Below are 23728 nucleotides of genomic sequence, written 5' to 3' on the forward strand. Positions count from 1 at the left end.
GCTAATAAGTGTCTGAGGCCAAAGTCGAGCTCAGGAAGGGGGGGGGGGGGTTCTTCCTGACTCCAGGCCCCTCATTGTGTCTACTGTGCCACCTAACTGTGTATCCACCTTTATCTTATTTATACATGGTTGTCTGCATGTTGTTTCCCCCACTAGCCAGTGAGTTCCTTGAGAGAAGGAAATATTTTTTCCTTTCTTTGTATCCTCAGTACTTGACACAGTATCTGGCACATATCAGCACTTAATAAATGTTTGCTAGCTGACTGGCTGACCCTCAGGCACATTATTTAACCTCCCTCAGCCTCAGTTGTCTCACCTGTACAATTAAGGGGTTGGACTGGCCAGCCTCTGAGGCACCTTCTAGTTCTCGATCTATGGCCTTACGAAATGACTTATCATGCCAGACTCCTAGACCATTCTACCCTCACCACCAGATATGATCATGAAACAATACACGCCTCTAGCTTCCGGCCACAATTTTTATCAACAGAATAAGATCACCACGTTAACACCCTCATAACAAAATCAGTTCCCAGAGAAAGACTGGCTAGGTCATGTTTGTTTAGTCAGTCATCAAGCATTTATTAAGTGCTTACTATGTGCCGAGCACTGGTGATAACTAAGAAAGGCAAAAAACACCATCCCTGCCCTCAAAGAGATCAAATTTTAATGAGGGAGCCAATATATAAATAACTAGGTGAATACACAATGCAAATGCCATAGATGGAAGGTAATCCCAACCCCACAGGGAGCAGGGACTTGGAACTAAACCTCATGATTGTTTTAAGTCAGCTGGGTGGTGAAACAGACCTAAAGTTACTCAGACCTGAGTCTGAATCCTGCCTTAAATGCTTACTAGCTGTGTGACCATGGGCAAGTCATTTGGCCTTTGTCTATGTCCTGATCTATAAAATGAGGAGACCTACCTCACAAGGTTATTGAGAGGTTCAAATGAGGTAATACATGGAAAAAGAGCTTTTCAAATCTTAAAGCACCATGTAAATGCTAGCAGTAGTTATGGCATCTCTGCTAAGCTCCAAGTGTAATGCCTCTAGGTAGCACAGAGGGAGGTACAGACAGCTACTTGAAGTTCTGGCAGGTCTTAGCCAAGCTGGACATGCTTCAAGTATTGGTTCCCACAGATATATGTCTCTCATGTGAAGAGCTAGCCGAGTGAGAAGGCTCAGTCACTAGAGGACCAGACTCACTGCTACACCCTGGATGGCCACTAGGTGGTGAAATGATTTTCAAGCCATAATTCATGACAACGTACATTAAGACAAAGGGGGTAAACTCTGCATGGGTAAAAGCAGTTAGCACTTGGAAGAAAATGTGGATTCTTGAAGCATGTATATACATCTACACCACCACCACAACATTTTAGGGTTTCAAACAAACTTTACAGGCAATTTTTCTTTCAACCCTCATAATGACTCTTTGAGAAAGTTGCTATGTTATTATCTCCCACCCTCTTTTTTCAAGGCTGGGTCTCCCTAGCTTGCCCAGGCTGGACATGCAGCGCCATGGGCTGATTCATCTCACATGGGAAATCACATGAGAACTTGGATCTGCTTCGTGTTGGGGCTGGGCCAATTTGCCCCCCCCCCTTAGGTAACCTGGTGGCACCCCATTTTTTGTCCCCTCCCAGGGGCTCACCCATATTAATGCTGAACTTAGTTAAGATAAGGGACTGGTATTATTCCCTGCAGCTCTGAACTCCTAAGCTCAAGAGATCTGCCAGCCTCAGCCTTCCTGGTAGCTGGGATTACAGATATGTGCCACCATACGTGGCACCATCTCCACTGCTACAGATACAGAAACAGAGAAGTTTCTATAAGAAACGTTAAGTGTCTTGCCCACAGTAAGTGGTAGAACCTGGTTTCAAATCCAATTTTCTGACTCTTAAGTCCAGCGTTCTTCCCATGAACCATGCCAATACTCCACAAGGCCAGTGAAAGGAAGGAGAAATTCTGGTAAGTACCAAAGAAGCAAAAAGGAAAGGTGGAGGAAGGAGGTGCAGGGCAAGAGGGTCTGTGAAAAAGTGATGTAATTTTTTTTAAGAACTAAGAGTCAAACTACAAGCAAAATTATAGCACACACCCCTCCATCTGTACTATATAACATGACCTATCATGAAGTAGTCAGCCACACCTTTCAGTTGTCTAGGTAACTAAACAATCACAGTAAACTTTACCCAGAGTCCTTTACAGGTAGCTACTGAAATGTTCTCCTATAACACTCCAATGTGAACAACTTGCTTGAAAGGTCTTCTAAAATGACTTTTCTTCCTAATAAGTTTATCTCATAACTCTTAGAAATTACATTAAAATGTCTCTGTGTACACACACAGATACCCTCCTCCCCCCAAAATATTAAAGTACCTTAACTTTTCCCCCCTAGCATTTGCAAACTTATGTGTACTTTGCAAAAAACCAGGCTCTGTACGCTCTAGTCTTTCTGTTTCATAAACAAAGAAAACTTGAAATAAGAGTTAAATTACAAATATACATTCTTCTGGGTAATTTAATGTGAATTTTTAAAAATGTGTATAAAGGATAGGGATAGGAAGTAGACCTGAGATTTCATTGGTTTAGGGAAATGAGGAAACTCCCAAGTGAAGAAACTCCTTCTACCAACATAGGTCAGCACTTTCTCTGCACTTTATAGTGTGAGAGAGATTCCTAGAGCACAGAGAAGTTAAATAACTCAGCCTATCTAGTCAGGTTCCTGGCTCCAAGGTAAGTTCTCCATCCATCCACACCAAAAGCATAAAAAGCGTAGCTGCCTGAACCAGATTAAAATGCAACTGGGAAATATTTGATAAAATACATGAAAATACAATAGAACACAGATAATGTTAATAAGTGGCTTTTAAAGTCAATAAGCAGTGGCAGGGATCCTTATGTACAGTGGCCCAGCTTCTATTTGAATTTAACACCACTGGTCTAAACAAACCATTCTGCCTATTTGTATGTACGATAGTTTTAAAAGAATTGCCTAGAATCTCAGGTAATATGAATACTTTGTTGAGTTATGGAAATTGACGATTTTATTAATTTTTTTAGATTGAGAATCCTAAGATTGCCTCCCCTGTCTCTTTACAACTTTTTAAAGATCTTAAACATATCTACTAAAAAATCTTTTAATTTCATATCCAGCTAACACACAAAAGAGAAAGTATCCTTAATTAGCCAAAGAAGGAAAATTTAAAAAGCAGGATTCTACATCTATTTTTTTCAAATTACAAAAAAAGGGTAGATACTTCAATGAGGTAACACATGTAAAGCAAATTATAAACCTTAAGCCTCTCTAGAAATGCCAGCTCTAGCAGACAGAAAGCCAACCTCAGAGTCAGGAAGATCTGTGCTAAGGTCTCCTTTCTGACAGTTATAGGACAGCAGGCAAAGTCACTTAACCTCCCAAACAATTCTCTAAGATTCTAAATTATAAGTGAGTTGTCAATTTACACTGAAGAAGGGGATTTTGATGCCAATAGTCCTTTACAACAATAAAATTATAGGACCAGACACCTCCCACCCCCCAAATTAGTATATTTTATACTAATCATTCATCTTGAGAAGACAGGTTGAGTTATGGTCAAAATTCAATTCACATCTACTACATGGCTACGTGGGAATCACTGTGCTAGGACTATAGAAAGACAGGGACAAGATTCCCACAGGACAAGAAAACAAGGACAGACTGCAATCTGAACCAGATGGAAACCGAAGGATATTTTTCAACTGGCAGCATACAAAAGACAAGTCAAGCCACTATCATTCCCCACCCCCATTCCTCAAAATAAGTCTTGCTTTCAAAGTCATCATGGTGAAGAGGCTTTAAGATTATTTGGTCTAATCCCTTTATTTTCCAGGTGTGGAAACTGAGGCTACTAGGTTAAGTGACTTCCCCAAGGGCATACAACACAGGGGGAGGGGCAGAGATGGGACTGGAATAGAGGCACTGCCAATCCACGGCTACAATACCGTTTGATCCTCCCAGGGCTATGCAAAGGGCTCTCTAATGAATTCCTACATACTTACTAACTTTAACATTGAAATAGCAATGATTAAATGTTACCAGGTACTTACATATTTTCTCAATTAGACTATGGATTCCTGAGAATAGGAAGGAAGGAAGGAAGGAAGGAAGGAAGGAAGGAAGGAAGGAAGGAAGGAAGGAAGGAAGGAAGGAAGGAAGGGAAGGAGAGAAGGAGGGAGGGCGGGAGGGAGGGAGGAAGAAAGGGAGAGGAAAAAAAGGAAGAAAGGAGCATTTATTAAACACTATGTGCCAAGCACTAGGGATTTAAAGTGGAAAAAGTAAGTTAGTCAGCTTTTAAAGAGTTCACAACGTAAGTGAGGTAGACAACACATAAAAGAAATTCATCTGTAGGACACAGGAAAATCCCTGGCAGTCCTGAGCATGTAGTAGTAGCAGGAAGGGTGGCAAGGCCCAGGGGTCCTTTGACGTTTACATCCTCCGTCATGCCTTTTAGGCAGCAGATAATCAATAAAAAAGTGAACTAATTAATGAAAAGTTTAATTGACTTTAAATTGACCAAGAGTTGACAATACTGCAACACACTTGCCAAAGAGCTACTGTATGGCCTCCTGAGCAGAGTCTGAAAACAAGATGAAGAACCACAACTGTGTATCTGAGCTGTGTCAATGACCAAGTGTCACTGTTCACAAGAACAGGATTGTGCTGAACTTGTACTCTGATCTATTATATTCCTGTGGAGATGGCAAGCAGAGGTACACAGTGATTTGGCAAAGGTCAGACTCCCAACTGGTTAAAGAGCTAGGAACAGAACTGAAAGTTCTCTCCTTTCCTACCCCTCTAGCTTTTCACTCTACTGTAAATGCATTTCTTTATAGTATTTATTTGGTTGTTTTTTTTTTTTAACGAACACACAAAACTTACTCAGTGATTACATAAAACTTTAATGGGCCACACTGTAGAAAGAATGCCTCCTTTCAATTTATCTCAAGTTCAACAAGATGAATGAGTTGTGCTCTTTGTTGAGATTACATATAGACTCTTACAAATGTCCCACAATAGGAGCAATTCGATTAAGGAGAGAAAGAGTGAGAGGTATTCCTAATTTGAAAGGTTCTTAGAGGCTTAAACTTGTGGCCAAATAGGGTGTGGTGCATTCAAGTAGGCCCTGTGTAAATAATGTATTCTGGACCTGGTAGGGACAAAGGCATGGTGCCTGAGAATTCTGAACAAGGCAGATATGTGCTCAAAAGCAAAACAGCTCAAAAGCTTGTCACCCCCTCCCCCCCACGGGATTAGAAGAAAGACTCTAGGACAATTCTAACAGACTGCTGGTTGGTCTGCCACAAGCTTGTCCCCTCTCCAGGCCATCCTTGACCTAGCTATCAAAATGATCTTGCTGAAGTAGAAGTCCGACCATGTCACCCTCTCTCCCACCTCTGGGGACTTCAGCTCAAGTCCTCAATGCTCTTAGATTCAATATCAACTAATGTTCTTTTCATTAAACTTTCTGACCAGAGAGAACTACAGTAGAACTATTACTTGTCATGATTTGTATGATCATCATAATTTTATTAATGCCACCTAAAAATGACTTTTTAAGTCACTCTGGCGGCCTAAAGATTTACCTAAAACTCCAGACTCCTTACTGCTAAGCCAGGTCTTCCCCATTCTGTACTAGTACAATTAATTTTTTGAGCCTAACCATAGGACTTTACATTCATCTCTGTTAAAATGTCACCTTGCTGGTTTAAGCCCAACATTTCAACTAGTCAAGATCAGTTTGAGTTCTGATTGTGTTGTCCTTCTTTGAATTACCACTCCCAGCTTTGTGTCTTCCATAGAGCTGGTTCAGCCACCTCTTATTTATTCAGGAGGTATTTCAATCATTAAGCCACATTTACTGAGCAACTATTATGTTCATAGTAAGAAAGGCACTGGGAATGGGTGGATTTGTAAGTGTGGAAAAGAAATAAACACAATTTCTGCCACGGAAGTGCAGCTCCTACTTGGGGAAAAAGAGTAAGATGTAACTGTTATATAAATTTAGTTACATGAAGTAATTTAAAAAGTAATAGGGCAGAGAATCTGACTTTTTAGAGAAGAGACCAAGTCCAGGAGGGAAACTGAAAAGTCAACTGATGTGCTGAAGACCAAACAGGTCACTGGTGACAAAGTATTAGAACCAGTGTTCCAGCCATCACATGAAGATGCCTCATTAATGTCCCCCAAATAGGAAAGAGGACCAATTTACAACATATATCTGCGGGTGTGGATTCTAATTTCAGTTTTTAGGAAGCCTTCCATTCAACTTAACAGACATTACCAAAATCCTGTTACAATGAAAGGCACGTGCTAGGAGCTGGAGATGAAAAGAAAGGTGAAGCAGATCCTGTCCTCAAGAAGCCTCCTTTCTACTAGAAGAAAGAGGGCAGTCTCTCCTCCTTCCAGTTATTGTTCAGTGGTTTTTCAGTAGTTTCTGACTCTTCAGGACCCCATTTGGGGCTTTCTTTGTAAAGATACTGGAGTGGTTTTCCATTTCCTTCTCCAGCTTATTTTACAGATGAGGCAAACAGGGTTAAGTGACTTGCCCAGGGTCATACATCTAGGAAGTGTCTGAGGCCACATTTGAACTCAGATGAGTCTTTGATTCCAGGCCAGGCACTCTATCCACTATGGCGCCACCTAGCTGTATATAGTAGGTACTACATACATGGCTCATTACCTTGAGCTTACTCTAGTGCCCAGCATTGCGCTAAGCTCTGAAAGTACAAAAAAAGGGCAAAAACAGTCTCTGTCCTCCAGGAGTTTGGATTCTAATGATAAAGTTGTTGTTTAGTTGAGTAGTCGTGTCTAACTCTTTATGACCCTGTCTGGGGTTTTCTCAGCAAAAATACTGGGGAAGTTGGTCATTTCCTTCTCCAGCTTATTGTACAGATGAAGAAAATGAGGGAAACAGGGTTAAGTGACTTGCCCAGGGTCACACAGCTAGTAAATGTATGAGGTCACATTTGAACTCAGGTCCTGACCCTGGGGTTGGTAGTCTATCCACTGCACCATCTAGCTGCCCCCTAGTAAACATTCTGAACCTACACTTGGACTCAGGTCCTCCTGACTCTGGGCCCAGCACTCTATCCACTGAGCCGCCTAAGCTGCCCTAACTGGTAGAGACAATATGTAAATAAACATGTTCATGGAAGAGAGACACGAAGTAGAAAGAAGATAACTACGCATAGTAGCAATCTGACTTTGGGCAAACTGTCGGCAACTTTTCAAAACTAAGTTACCATACAGCATCGGTGAATTTTCACTCTGGGAATTCCCTATATTGATGTCTGGTTCTGTGCCTCAAACAACGCAAACTGAGTCTCCTCTCACTGTCTTCTTTTACCGAGGATTTTTAAAGAAAACTTTTGAACTTAAATAGCAAATTAGTTAAACTACGTAGAGGCAGCTAGGAGGCATAGTGAATAGAGTACTGGGCCTGGACTTAAGAAGAACCAAGTTCAAATCCATCCTCTTTCTAGCTGTGGGACACTGGACAAGTCACTTAATCTCTGTTTGCCTCAGTTTACCTACCTCACAGGGCTTCTGGGACGATTGAATGAAATAATAGCAGTAAAACATTCAGCACAGTGCCTGGCACATATAATGCGCTCTATAAATACTCACTTCCTCTCCTTCCCTGCCTAAAATGGGCATTCCCGTATACACAGTGTAAGAAGAGGATGTACGTGAAACTGCAGATCTCTAATACGCATAATTTGCTTTTCTTTTAAATGTATAGTAAGTCTAACATGTCTATGCTATGTTAAAGCTACTTGTCTGCGACTCTTTCTTGCCTTCCTTCTGTTCTCTTCTGTGAATTTTTTTTAAAAGATGCTCAATAGACTCTGTCCCACCCCCCACCCCCAACTCCATCCCTATCTCCTCACACCTGCCCCACTGGAAAAGATATTTGTAACAAATATGATCGTCAAGCAAAACAAATTTGCACATTAGCCTTTCTCAAAACTTTATGTCTTATTTTGCATCACGAGTCTATTACCTTTCTCAAGATGGGGGCTAACACGATATCTTACCATCCTCTGGAATTGTGGTTGGTCACTGCATTAATCACCATTATTAAGTCTTCTAAAGTTGTTTATATTTTATAAAGTTGACATTGTATAAATTGTTTTCCCAGTTCTCATCATTTCACACAGACAGTTAATAAAGGTGTGTAACCACTTTTGCATCAGGGAGCCAAGTATATATGTTAGATTTCAGTTTAATGTTTTATATACCAAAATAAATATTGGACAAAAAGAGAAGGATTTACAAAACATTACTGCATACTTTATTTTGTTAGGAAGGTCTGCTGCTATCCTGTACTATGTTCTCTTTGGATGTATAATAAAACCCTAGATTGACCAAAATACTCAGGGCATGTAGTACTCTGGTTCACTGAGGGTTAATACCTAAGACCATATCATTACAATTTCCTGCTTTGGTAAGTACCACAAGTGGGACATAACTTAATCTTTCTTTGATGACTCAGCATCTCGTGGTACATTAGGGGCACTGTCCCAAGCATCAATTTTCACTGAAAGCTGATTCACCACCCTACTTCATGAAATGAAGATGCTCTATGGACTCTTTCTCTCTTCCTCCTCCCTCCCTCCCTCCCTTTCTTGTCTGTCTCTCTCTCTCTCCTTCCATCCCTATCCCTTCATACCTACTCCACTGGAGGGCAAAATGGTGTAACAAATATGCAAAATAAAGGAGGTGGGATTGGATACACACAGACACCAAGACATCCAATCTTTTTACCCGCAGCCATGTAGCAAGGTATATGACATGCATTTAGTAAATGCTCATTCAGTGAACCCTAAGCAAAGGATAGGAAGTAGCATGAACATGGAGGAAGAGACCATTACTAGCCTCCCTCCCCCAGTAGGCTCTAATGGAGGCTGTCACCCAGGATTGTTGCACAAGGGCCCCAAGCAGTAGCAGTGCCCCAGACCACTGGCCCTGCCTCCAACCTATCTGTCCCCTTATTCCCCTCCCCACACTCTCCTATTGTTCAGAGGAGCAGCCCCAGTGGAGATACAGCTGACACTGTGCCCTACCCCCATCTCCTTCTAGACAGTTACTTGAAGTAAGAACCAGAAGAGAACGTTCTCATCACTAAAGTACCTGGGCACTGCCAAATGGCTTAACATAAAAATTGGATATGGTTTTATCATTCATGACACAAAAGAAAATATGACTGAACTGTGTAGCCTTTTGTCCTTTCTACACTCCATTCAAACTTGCCATCTGAACTATTGGGCTTTTTACCATTTGCCCTTCTACAGCACCCTAAGTATGACTGGGCCTTTCCATCTGCCCTGGACCTCACCCCTCTTCCACAAGTTGGCTCCCTCTGTTACAATGTGAGTTCCTCAAGAGCTATGAGTGCCTCGCTTTTCTTTTTGTATCCCCAGAACTTCACACCGTTGTGTACAATAAGCAAACCTTTAATTAGAGCTTTTTCATTCATTAATTCATGAATAAATGAGAAGAATCTATCTTGTTTTGAAACATTCATTCCCTCAACAAGAAGATTCCTTAATCTCCCCCAGGAAACACTTCCAGATGTGTAAACGCAATCACATCACTGTCAGAAATTCTTCCTTATGTCTAGCTTAAATCCCTCAGGCTGCAAATCAGAACCTCCTTCCTTTCTCTTGTCTTTCCAGGGAGATGGAAAACATCTGCACTCCAGTCATACTTTTGCTACTATCACAGGTCTTTATTATCTTAAACTAAAATAACTACTACCCTTTGGTTCATTTGAATTCAACTTGGGTTTACTTGATTAAAAAAAAATACTGTATACATCATACTGAATTATGTCAGGGAACTTCTTGGTGGGAAGAGGAGAGAGAAAGGCACAGAGATTCTAGATTTCTCCATTTTCTCAATTTATTTTTGGCATAATTTGAACACTCTTCTATCTTTCCATTTTTCCAAGTCTTCATTTGTAATATATGGGCAGTGATATTATCATCATAAGGCTATTGTGAAGAAAGTACCTTATAAAATTTAAAGAATTATGTTAAATGAGCATTATATAAATTATAAGTAATATATTATTATTATCAACATTAATATCATAAAAGTGCTTTGGAATTTTCTAAAGGGAAAACAAATTAAAAAAAACATTAGTTGGGTTGTATCACACACAGCCCTAAAAATATCTAGTCATAATAAAATTATCAAAGAACCATAGAAGTAAGTTACTCAATTAAAACCATCCACTGTTGGAAAACATTAATTTTTTGAAGAAAGTAAAGGAAACCTATAATGGAAAACTGAAGTTAACAAGTATTCTCCTGGCTTTAACCTTGGCAACCCCACCCCTTTCATCCCAAATTTGTACAATTTTCAAACGTACAAAAGAAAAGAGATGATGTCTACAGGATTTAGGGCTGAAAGAAAAGTGGCCTGGAGTCAGAGAACTTGGGTCACATACAGGGCCTCTGATGCTTACTCCCTGCATAAGCCTAGACAGATCACTTAACCTACTCGGGTTTCTGCTTCCTTACCAGGTAAATGACAGTGTTGGACAAAATGGTCTCTGAGGTCCTCTCTGATCTTATAACCATGTGCCCCATCACCCTCATTTTATAGATAAGGAAACTGATATTCAGTGGGGAGAAACCCAAGGTCACAAGTTTGGAGAGTGGCATAGAAATTATTTGAACTCAGGTCTTCCGCTGCCAAACTAAGGGTTTTATACCACACTGCCTTTTCATTTAATGGCTTTGAATTCAATGAGTATCTAAAGAGGTTTGGTTCTCAGGATCTATGGCTAATAGGATGGAAACGGACAGAAAAAGGTGGGGTGGGGGAAGGGTTAGAAGAAAAGTATATTATCATGATGAGAGGATTTTACAGAACAGACCTTCAAGGGCAGGTCAACAGCCTGGATGACAATTAAAAGAAAATTTGAGGATGTTTTGAGCAATCACATCTTAAGGAGAAATATTAAGGGTCTGGATCTATGGTTTCATCACGTATGGAACTGCAGGTACCACTGCATATCTGCCTGGGGTATTGAGAGGTTAAGTGATTTGCCCATGGTCACATGGTAGCTGTAGAGGTGTTTTTTGAACTCAGAACTCCTCAACTGAGAACGCTATCTATTCTGCCAGGCTATCCTCTTAATGAATGAATTAGAACTTAATAAGAACCCATCCATCCTCTTGATACAGGACAAAACGATCTGAGAATTGACCACTCTACAAATTCTGTGAAAATTACTTTCATTAGAAGGTTCCAATATTGGAGTAAAAATTGTAATGATCCCTTGAAATTAACAAGAAAGACTACGGCTTCATTTCGTACTGCTTTCTATTTAGACTGGCTACATAAAAAATGGACCCTTAAAAAAATGTGCTCACTGATTACAGATAGAGCCCTACCTAGAAGCTATTAACAGAGGCTTTCATTCTCCTGCCAACATTTTGGAGACATAATATGGTAATTAAGATTAGTGTTAATGGAACCTACCTGCCGAAAGCCAGCTGGTATAGAGAAGAAAAGCAAAGGAACTCCAAAGTTCACTGATTTCATAGCCTCCTGATAATGCAGACACCAAATTATTCAGCCTACAGCACAACAACAAGGTCATTCAATTGCACACACTATGTGAGCTACTTCCACAATCTTCAGGTAAAATGTATTTCTAGAAGTCTTTATTACACTCCCTACACAGAAGGCTGGTGTTAGGCCCGCACCTTTTAGGAAAAAGAGACTTAAAAGTGTGACAACTAAATCAAACTCTTTACCTCCTACCCAGAAGAGCTATCAATCAAAACTTTTGATAGGAGAAAAGTCATCCATTCTTGAGAGAAGCCACAATTCTGAATCCCAGCTAGTGAAGAGATGTTAGAGAGAAGGTGAAGCTGTTCTTGGTACGCCACCAACCCCCAACCATCCACACCCTAAATATTGGGTAGTTCCCCCAAACTTTTTCGATTTGGGCTTTACATGAATATTTGCCCATACAACTTAGTTTACTCTAAGCGGATGTTAAAGGCAATTTATGTTCCATGAGGATGTGAGCAAGGCTCTGGGGGAAGGCAGCTGAAGAGTGAGGTTCCATATTCCGGAAACAGGGTGGGGGTGGGGGGGAAGAGCAAAGGAAATAATTCACTTTTTGGAAAACTAACTTTGCCAAATCTGAGGATAAACCAAACACTGTTATGATGTACCAATAAGTCCCTGAATGCCATCACAACTTGCTAAATAGCACAGACATATGAAATAAGGAAAAAGGGGGACCTTCACAGAGGAGTTGACTTTACTGATCTCGCTTCTGCTGCTATCATACCATGAAGACCACACAACCCCAATTTCACCAAGAAAGCCAAACACAGCTGGAACTGTGCAAGCAAGCGAGCAAGGCAACAGCCCAAGAAATGACAAAACAGAGACATATATTTCTATCATCTCAAACCAGTAATTCGTCATTTCCAAGAGACTGGAGGAGAAAACAAATAGAAGGAAATAAAATGATCCAACCCACAGAACTCCTCATTTTCCAGAATGAGGACATCCATTGTGAATTGTGAGAAAAACCCTTCTTTGCTACAATTAAGGCACAGTGGTGGTAAAAACAAATGACAGCTGGGGACCTACCTTGTAGAAGGGCTCCATTTCTCTTGAAAAAGGTGCTTCCCGGCCAGATGGGTGGACCTGATGTGCTAAAATAGAATAAGAAATGAGCATCAAGTCCATTTTATTTGAACTCAATCATTTATCAGCACTATTATTTGCACACAAAAATCCTAAAGAAGCCACAAGAAGTCTTTCTGAACTCTGCATTCCTTATTACCCAAGGTAATTACACCCATCTCTCATTAAAACTAGCTTTTGCCTTTCACTACCTCAGTGTGTTTGTGTGTAGTCTCTGACTCCTGTGTTGAATCACAATATTTTACACTCATGGGGACTTATTACTACTTTCTTTAAACCTATTTTTCCTTTTATGTCAATTACTGATTTTTTTTGGTTTCATGACTTTAGTCCCCAACTTCTTTCATGGGCTGTCCCATAAGTCTTAGTGCTATTCCAATCTTTAATAGCAGTTTTATATTATTAAGATAACCAAGACTTTTGGGACTCAGTGTGTCTTGTCAATTTCATGCATTAAAGTACTACGTTCTATTTTCTCCACGAGATTTAAAAGATGTGCATATAACCACAGTTTCAGGAAGACAGACAGATGGGGGGAAAATGAGAAAAACAGAAATATTTCATAGAAATTCCAGCTGCTTTTAATAGTTGAAAATTGACCCTATTTTAAAGTAAGTAATGAGATGAAATGCACTAGAGTGAACTGAGGGTGTCTGAGTCAGGAAGACTAAAGTTCAAGTCCCACCTGTAATCCATAAGGAATCTTGGGCAAGTCACTTAATCCTTGAGCCTTGAGTATCACAGGTACCCATAACTATAAGGTACAGCACAGTAGCTGACCTGTATTGGTAAAGGAAGTTTCCTCACTGAGAACTTCCTAGCCTAATGAAATCCCAGATCCAGACAGGAAAAAAAAATTATACCAAGATGGTCTTGACAAATATTGAGACTTAAATTGGGAATGAAGAAGTCTTTTGAATCAAGAAAAGGTTTAGGTCAATTCAGAAAGCAATCAGCCCAAAACATTGCTATATCAAACCTAAAATATATGCATCTGAATACGTGTGTGTATACATACATATATATGTCAGATGGAATAAAAGACTAGCAAGGTAAAAGTGTATATGAGGAACAGGACATCTAAAGGATAACTAGACTTGTAGCAGAACGTTTCCTCTATTTTTTAAAACTAGAAACAGTGGGCAGAGGGTAACTTAATAGGGCAACATGGCATAGTATATACATATATATGTATATGCTGGCCTGGGAATCAGAAGACCTGAGTTCGAGTCTCAGGTCTGTTATTTACTATGTGAGTGACCTAGCCGTGGTCCCGTTTTTTCTTATGTGTTTGCAAGGTCTCTTGTATTTTAACCTTCCTACAATAAGTCCATGCAAGGCCACAAAGGTAGTATGCACTCAGACTTAAAGGAGTACTTAATATACAAAAAGATCCTCAAATGTTAAAATGATGTGAAACATGCCAGGAAACAAAACACGTCTCGATAGGAATTTTTAAACAATGAGCACATTTTTAAAAAACCATATGAAATGAAAATAATAAGATAATGGCAGTAGTGTTTTGGAGGGTTAGAAAGACAGTAAAAGGTATATTCTTGTTTTATACATAGCCAGTCAATAAATATTTATTAGGTATCCATCACGTGCCAGGCACTGTGCTAAGCACTAGGGGGTACAAAAAAGGGCAAAAGACAGTGCTGCCCTCAAGGAGGTCACCATCGGATGGAGGAGACAAGCAAACAAACATGACAAACAAGTTATAGAGAGGATAAGCAGGAAGTAAATGAGAGAGAAAAGGCACTACAATGAAGAGGGGTTTGGAAACGATTCCTGGAAAAGATGGGGAAAGAGTAGGCAAAGTCACTTGCCCAACTTACACAACTAATAAGAGCTGGAGCCAAGTGATCTGACTCTCAATAAAGCATTGTTTCCATTATCGGTACGCTGCAGTGCATATAAAAATACATCCGATGTACCGTGCTGCGGCTTTTACTGCCTCCTCCTCTCCATAAACAGGCCTGCAAGCCAAAGAAGGGGGCCAAGGTTTGCTCTCGCAACAGATGGACCTACTGTGGCTCTTATAGCTAAGGGCTGGGAATCAGTAAACATATTTCTCTTCTACCTGACTCCGGCTCTCCAAACATTTGAGCTTGAAAGAAAAAAAAATCAAAAGGCATAAAATTACTTTAAATTATCTCAAAGTCCTACCCTCCTGCGAGAAGTCTTTACCAGTACTTCCTTAATTTAAGCGCCTTCCCGTGGAGACTATCCTCAATTTAACCTGTCTTTATTTTGTTGATCTATAGATGTTTGCATGATGTCTCTCCTATTAGACTGTGAAATCCTTGAGAGCGAGTGACTGGTTTTGGCTTTTCTTTGTATCCCTAGAACTGAGCACAGTGCCTGGCACCTAGTAGGAGCTTAGTGAATTCTTGTTGACTGTTAACTACTGTAGCAGATAAACAGTAGTTTTACAACCTACTTCTTATTAGAAAATAGTAGACAGCAATTTCTCTACTACCAACATTGTTTCCCATGATTTATGAAGTTGTTTATCATTTGGGTTTCACGTATTTCTTTAAACACTGCTGTCCCCAAGGACTTATTAATGGATGTATCATGTTAGACTTCCTCAGAATACAGAGAGGCCACTCCTCTATCAGATCATTCAGAGTACTGCTTTATTCTGACTTTTCCAAAGAGGAGGTGACATTAGAGGGAAAGAAAAGGCAGGCAAATCCGGTTCATTCATTCCTTTGTTCAATACACATTTACTAAGTAAGCAAAGGTACTTTATTAAGGTAATAAGCCCCTACTATGTGCAGGATTCTGCCTAAGTCCTGGAGAAGAAAAAAAATGACAAACAGGATATGGCTTGTGCAATCAAGAATTTTTGTTTTAGATTTTCTCAATTTGTAAACATCAAGATGATTTCTGAGTAATTCAGATATGTAAGATGAAATGCAGAAGAATTTAAGGGTGCCAACATTCTTTTAGAAGCTATTGCTGTGCCAGGTATGGCATTGGCATAGGTGCCAAGCATAGCAGCATATGCCACTAGAGGCTGAGATTGGGTGATCGCTGAATTTCTGAGTTCTGAGCCACAGTTGGGCTAAAATCAACTGGGTGTCTAAATTAAATCTGGCACCAGTGTAGCGAACCCTGGGGGAGCAGAGGGATACCAGGCTGCCTGCAGAGGGGTAAGACAAAGCAGCTCAGGGTAGAAAAACAGAGAAGGTTAAAGTTTCAGTACCTTTTAATACTGGGATTGGCAACCGAATTCCTAAGCCTGGGTGAGACAGAGAGGCTAAGTGTTTAAAAAAAACAAAAAGTCACTTTTCTGGCAATTTTTTAATAATTCTGGTAATTTGGGGGTCCTGCCTCTTTATGTAAAAAATAAAGTTACCTATCAGGCACATCATTTCTTTAAGTTACTTCACCAATGGGAGAGATAAATTTGTCCTGAATTGTCCATTCGATTTAGCAACAAACATTTATTAGGTACGTCAGGTTCTGTGCTAGACGATGGAAGGTATTAAGGTAAAACCAAAACAGCAAAGAAAGTAGCCTTAGCCTCCAGTTGCTTATATTCTATCGAGTAAGTACAACAGATACGCACGTAAGTAAATATATTGTCTTTTCAGAGTAATTTCAAGAAGGAGAGGGTGCTCAGAACTGGGGTTTGGGGATTCAGAACAGAGTTCATATAGGAAGTGGTGTAGACTGTTGTTGCTTGTCCTTCGTTCTTGAAGAGGACCATGACATCAGGAAGGCAATGCCATGACTTGCGAGTGGACTGGAATTTAATGAGGGAGGGCTGGGCAAGGTCACCAGCCTCAGTTTCTCTTCCGGAGCCATCTGGGTCCAGTGGCAACACACAGATAAGGACAACTGGAGATGGCTCCCCAGGTGATGTGAATAACTGAAGGACGCTATTGAGTCAGTTTGACTGGAATGGAGAATATATGAAGGGAACTGATAGGAAGTTAAGTATGGTGCCCATGGAAAACCCACAGGTGACAGAATCAAATCGAAGCACTGTAGAGGATTTCATCTTCTATCCTAAAGAACACAGGGAACCATGGCAGATTTGAACTGTGGTAAAGTGGCCAGATATGTGTTGAAAATGGATTGGAAACAGGAAGGACTGGAAGCAGGGCCATTAACTGGGAGCCTGCCGCAGTAGCCCAGGAGAGAGGCAGTGAGAGCTTGATCTAAGACGGAGGTTGTATGAATGGAGAGGAGGAGATATTGGGGAGGTAAAATTGACAACATGTGGTCACTGATTCGATCAGAGGGTGGAGGGTAAGATCAAGGAAAGAAATCAATAGGTTTCCAAAGGTGTAACCTGAGTAATTAAAGGTATGGTGGATCCCTTCCACAGAGATAGGGAAATTTGGAGGATGAATGGTTTTGGTGGGAAATATGAGTTTGCTATTGGATGTGTTAAGTCTGTGAAGCCCATGGGATATCCAGAAGAGATGTCTAACATGCAACTGGTAATGGCAGACTGGAATTTAGGAGAGCATGAGGGTTCTAAATCTATACAGTTACGCCCTCCGCATCATGAATTTCCCAACTGCAGCTTCAATATATCGCAGGTTGGCATAAGAAATTATATGGATATTTTGGGGGAGTTTTGAGAAAGCCTTAGATGACACAGAAAAAGTTTAGAAACTCAGAAAGGCATAAAATATATGTATGGTTTTGTATAATACCAATATTTTATCTTTTAATAACATAATAATTCAGACTTCTTCTCTGGTAAAAGGGAGGGCCAAAAAATTTCAATGTCAATTTTCCAGATCTCAGTATGCTGCATCCCCAACACTCGCTCCTTCTCTCCCCCAATCCATGGGGAAGGGATAACTGTATAGATTTGGGAGTCATCTGCATAGAGATGATAACTACACTGACAGTAAGCGATAAGATCATTCAGTAAGAGAATAGAGAGAAGGTCAAGGACAGAGCCTTGGGGGATACCCACATTTAGTAAGTGGGAAGAAAGATGATTGAGCAAAAGAGACAGAGAATGATTAGACAGAAGGAGAACTAAGAGAGGATGATGTCACAGAGGCCAAGGGGGGCTTTCTCTGAGAGAAGCAAACTATTTGCCTACACCAAAAGTGAGAAAAAAAAAAGCAAAACAGAGTAAAGACTAAGAAAAGGCCACCAAATTTCAACAACAATAATATTCGACATTTAGACTGAGCTTTCGGGTTTGCAAAGCACTTTTTATATATTATTTAAATTTAGCAGTCAAGAGATCATTGGAAACCTAGCAGAGAGTAGTTTCACTTGAGGAATGGGTCTGAAGCACACACTTAACATGGTTACACAACCCTCAGGAGGAGTGGAAAGGAAGAGGGAACAATAGCCTGAGTGAGGAGCCATCCACATTCTTTCAATAAATCTTTGTAAACAACGGTAAGCATTCCCAAGAGAACAGTTTGGGGTGAAGGGTCTAAGGCTTATACAATCTAAGAACAGAACAAAGCTCACTTGGCTTCCAAGGCAGCTCTGACAAATGAGATCATCACCCACAATGTTATACTTTTCTTTGACAGAAGGACCCTCAAAATAACAACCCAGAAATGTCAAGCCTGGGTGACCAGAAGAATGGTGGTACTATACAGGCAAAAGGAGCCAAGTCAGAAGAGAAGGCACGGAATCAGAGAACCCTGACTCAAAACCTGGTCCAGTTACTACCTAGTTGTATGACCCTGGGCAAGTTACTTCCCTTCTCTGGATCTCAGTTTAGTTTTCTGTAAAATTAGATGATTAATTTATGACTAGATAACCTCTAAAGTCCCAGAAATATATGAATTGGAATTCAGATGATGTATTTGATGCCTTCTTCCCCACCCCACTCTTCTTCCTTCCTAGGAGAAGAGTGAAGAAGAGACCTAAAGAAAGAGCTTTTGAATATTTTGAGTATGAGATGACCCGCGTCATCCAAGGAGAGTTGATAATCTCTTGTTAAACACTGGAATTTTCAGGGTTCGTATCTATCTGTGGCTAATACTTCTAGGCAAAGAGACTCAAAAGAGGAGGAAATAGAAGCCTACAGGAGGTGGTAGGGAAGGGAAGCAGCCAGTGCACTACTCCTCTCTCCCAAATTTCAGGATGGCTGTCGGCACTGAGAAGGTTGGAAAAGGCAGTTCACTGCCACCATAGCAGTGATGGGGTAGAATCGAAGTGCTCTTGGTTTGGGAGACGAAACACACACCACACATGAAAAGAAACATGTCAGTAAGGGTAGGATCACAGAGCACAAACAGAATGGACAAAGAACAGGGAGCTGCTAAATCTGGGCCAGAAGGGACAGGAGAGGCTCCATAACACAGCTATTATTGGAATGAGAATCCCTTCCACACTCTGCCCAAGGGCTCTTTTTGGAAGACCTCTAGGGATAGGAGACTACAATCAACAAGCCATCATGCTGCAGGGTATATTGGCAGGATATGAAGTCAAGAAGACCTGGGTTCAACTCCTACCTTAGATAATTCTAGCTGAATGACCCTGCGTAAGTCACTTCACCTCTCTGGACTTCAGTTTCCTATCGGTAAAATGAGGGGTTTGGACTTGAGGACCTCTAAAGGTCTCTTCCACTAGAAAAGTTAGTGATCCTACGACGTGCCCATTCCACCACGGCGTGGCACCACCACTCTCCCCACTGCTCACATCTCTGCTCTCTGAAACTGCTTGTGGCTTCTTAATCACAGTGCCTTCCTTCTGTTGATTATTTCCAATTTATCCTGTATAGATCTTGTCTGTCCATGGCTGTCTGCATGTTGTCTGTCCCTCATTAGGCTGTGAGCTCTTCAAGGACAGGGTCTGTCTTTTAGTTTTCTTTTTATCCTCAGTGCCTAGCACAGCCCCCTGGAACACAGGAAGCACTTGAAAAATGTTTATTGACTGACTGAAGCCAAACAGGATAGTTCTAATCTCTTTTTCCACAAAATACTTGAATACCTCAGGCTGCTCTCCTCCCACCCCCCAATCCTTGGAGGATCTTAAAGTCCTTGAGCTTTTCCTAGTAATTTTCGTCTGGACCTTATCCAGCTAATCAATGCCTTTCCTACATCGTAGCACTTAAGAAAGAGAACATAACGTTCTAGATATGGTCTGATCCAGGGCAAGTAAATCCAAAGCATCCTCTCCATCTTCCTGGAAGTCAGGCCTGCCTAAGAGGGCACCGGGCAGCTAGATGGAGCAGTGGATAGAGTGTTGGGCTTAGAATCAGGAAGACTCACCTTTCTTAGTTCAAATCTGGCCTCAGACACTTACTAGCTGTGTGAACCTGGGCAAGTCACTTAATCCTATTTACCTCAGCTCCTCATGTGTAAAATGAGCTAGAGAAGGAAATGACACACCACTCCAGTATCTGTGCCAAGAAAACTCGACTGAAATAGCCCAACAACAAGATGGCACTAGCATTTCTGGATATCATATCACATGGGATTTGACTGGCATCATAAGATTTGTAGTTCAGAGAGACAATCATCCTCTCAGTCCTGAAAGTGACTCTGAGCTGTAAGACGGACATCTGGAGAGTTTCGAAAGAGACAGAGACAAAGGGACAGACAGAAAGAATCCCTACATGCATACCCACATGTACAGACATACATATCTACATACAAACAGGCATATCAGTCAATAAACATTTACTAAGCACCTACTATGTGCCAGGTACTGTGCAAAGCACTAGGGATACAAAAAGAGGCAAAAGACAGTCTCTGCCCTCAAAGTGCTCACTCCTCCTACCCCACCCCCACATGAACGCGTATGCACACATATTTTTATATATGTATGTGTATATATAAAAAACACGAGGACCTGTGCAAGAGCTTTGCAAATCTTAAAGTGCTACATAAATCTAGCCATTATTCTTGTTGTGTTGTTATCAATTGTACGAGCCAGGCAGCAACCTCAGTAAGGGACCCAAAATTCTCAGCCTCACCCAGGCTTAAGCAAAGAATCCCTGAAGAGGGAGCTGAACCATGGCAGGATCAATGTGGGCCTTGAGGGTCCCTGAAGGTATTCTGGAACAGACAACTAGGACTAAAGCTCTTCAAACACAGGAGGAGGTTTCAAATCTCTGTCCCCAGCTTTCCTTCCTCATCCCGGTCTACTAACAGGCAAGTACCATATTCAATGCACTTGTTTTGACCAAGTATTTCTAGTATCCCAATCTGCCTCGAATACAGGATGTCCCAAAAGTCTTGTTGCAATGTTAGGCTCCTAAACCTTAATATTTAAAATAAAGTGAAGAGGAATTTAGTCTGACTAACAAGGTAAGGCTTCCCTAAAAGAAATGAATTTGGAGACAGGGATTTGGACGGTCATAGTGACTTACAATTATATCAGAACTTAAAAAAAAAAAAAAACAAAACAAAACCCTAGAGATAATCTGTAGAAAACTGACATTCGTAAAGGGATACAATTTAAGAGAGCGCTCCAAAGCAAAAATACATACTTTCACAATTTGATTTCATTGAAACCTCACAAGGATAAAGAGGAAACATCTTTTTGTATTTCTAATATCCTCTGCAGTAACTACTAAATATAAATCTACTTTCCACATGATTATTTCAGAGTAAATCTAAGCAAACATAAAAGATTTATTGTATCACTGATTTCAATGCATCATTAAAATACCTGAATAAGTGAAGAACCCCATGATGGGTACTAGGATCTGTCGATTAGGCTTTTGTAAGTCACAGTCCCTACCCCCTGTGGGGCTTACATTCTAGAAGGGAGATGTCATCACAGATGATCTTAATTTTCATGCACAATTTTACAGGATAGGTGCACAGGAAAATTACGAAATAGGAAAGCGATCTAGTAGACATGACAGAAGAACTGCGGGAGTTAGCATCAGAGGACCTGGGTTTAAATCCTGAGATTGTTTAATAACTATACCTTTGTGACCTCAGCAAAGTCCCAGTTCCTTCATCTGTACAATGAAAGGGTTGGACTAGATTATTTGTAAGGTCCATTGTAGCTCTAAATTCTTCAATCTGTGACCCACGTGAGACGTGAAGGGGGGTGGCCATCACCCATCCTAACATTATCCCTGTATATGCTACTAAATACCACTATTCACAAAAAGTGGGATGATGGTGAGAGAGAAGGGGGTGAGGAAGGTCATTAATACACTGATGATCTACAAAAAATTTTAATACAATGACAATCTATAAAAAGGAAAGAGTGAAGGTTCCCTATGCTTCATCAGTATTTTGAGTAAGGGAGTGCAACAGGACAAGAAGCCTTGTCACAGAAGCACTGATTTAAAGGACCTTGGAGGTCAGGTCACCTGATCCACTCCATTCATTTTATAGATGAGAAACTGAGGCCTCACTGAAGCAAAACCACATCCTCATCACACAAAGCAGTAGCCCTGAATGGGCAGAGGGCTAGCTAGCTATCCAGGTGGTGGGTACTGGTTTGGAAACTATAGACAAAATTTTATGAATCGGTATAAAATCACCCTACCTAAATAAATCAATAATTCACAATTTAATTTCTAGTCTTTCAAGATTTGCCTTTTATAGCGTTCCAAGTCTCTAGAGTCTCAGCTATCTACATACTTATGAGAGAAAGCTGGAGATGATATATCTGGCTAGGAAACTATCCAAGGAAGGCAAAGTCCCAGGATAGAAAAAGCTATCAAAGCTTACCATATGCAAGAGACAGATTAGAGAGCACATATTAGTAGAAACAATACCATATTGGTGGAGCAAATGTATCAAAAACTTTATTTCTTTGGTGTTCTAACAAGATGATTTGCCCTTTAGTGGGATAATACCCCTCCCCCTTTTTAAAAGAGGAACCCATAGGTTAAGAGGTTACTACCTACGAGAAAGGCAATTTGAGAACTGGTATTTCAGTATATTGATTTGGTTGATCATTAAGAGCCAGTCTAAGCAAGCAAGACCCAAGGGATCCGTGGCACAAACTTGAACAACGAGCTCTATTTCCAAGACAGATTTAGTGTCCTAAATGAATCCCTCAAACCCCCACTCTCCAATGGGCATCGTGCCAAATACACAAGGGAACGCCACAGACCCAATGGTAACACATGTCCAAGGCAACACCGGACCCAAAGTATTTCGAATGTATTTTCTATATGAATAGGATCATTGATTTAGCATGAGAAGGGATCTTAAAAAGTCACCTAGTCAGTCAACTAGCATTTGTTGAGTGCCTGCCAAGTGCTAGGCATCATGCTAAGAGCTGGGGATGCCTGGGGTTTCATCACAAACGTACAGGCGGCATCCACTAAGTGGAATGGGGATAAAGAAAAAGTGACTGAAAAGACAAAGGCGACTGTTGGTTATTACCTAGGACCAACAACTCTATGCCCCCCATCCTCAGGGGTGTGCTAGAGAGAGCTCAGATGGAGCCAACCGTCAAATCTTCAGTGGCATGTAAACGCTCCGGATAAGAGCCCGAGTTAACGTTTAGCTGACTGAAAAGATTTAAGATGCTAATGGAGAACATATTAATGATGCAGGTTCAATCTGAAAGTGTACGTCAGGTGTATGTTACCTTTTTCAGAGAGCTGAGTGTTAAACATTTATCAGCATGCCCCTGAACCCCTGCCTGTCTCTCTGGATTTCCTTTGCACCACTGCCTGTGAAAAATCAAGCCCGATTCTGCCCATAACAATAATGAAAACAACTAACATTTGTGTAGTGCTTATTACTGGCCGGGTACTTGGCTAAGCACTCTACACTGATTATCTCATTTTATCCTCATTTTACAAATGAGGAAACTGAGGCAAACTGGGGTTAAGTGACTTGCCCAGGGTCACACAGCCTAAATGTGTTTAAGATGGGATTTGAATTCAGGTCTGCCTGGTTCCAGGTCCCACACTCTATCCACTGTGGATAGTACAGAGCATTTAGAATCAAAGGAGAGGGGTGGGGAAGAGGGGTAATGAGTGAAGAGCACTATATATACAGGCCAAATGAAATAAATATAGCATGCTTCTCAAACCTTAAAACACTATATAAATGGTAGCTATTATATTCTA

General features: G+C 40.8%; 1 protein-coding gene across 5 annotated transcripts in view; it reads right to left on the reverse strand.

Moving 5' to 3' along the window:
* Window positions 1-23728, reverse strand: part of FOXN3 (forkhead box N3) — a 498668-nt gene that overhangs the window by 124277 nt on the left and 350663 nt on the right. For all 5 annotated transcript variants that reach the window (XM_036769520.1, XM_036769519.1, XM_036769522.1 and 2 more), the window contains exon 4: window positions 12670-12734. In XM_036769520.1, coding sequence (XP_036625415.1) covers window positions 12670-12734 — 65 coding nt within the window. The remainder of the gene's footprint in view (window positions 1-12669; window positions 12735-23728) is intronic.

Source organism: Trichosurus vulpecula, chromosome 8 (assembly GCF_011100635.1).
Source record: "Trichosurus vulpecula isolate mTriVul1 chromosome 8, mTriVul1.pri, whole genome shotgun sequence".
Lineage (NCBI taxonomy): Eukaryota > Metazoa > Chordata > Mammalia > Diprotodontia > Phalangeridae > Trichosurus > Trichosurus vulpecula.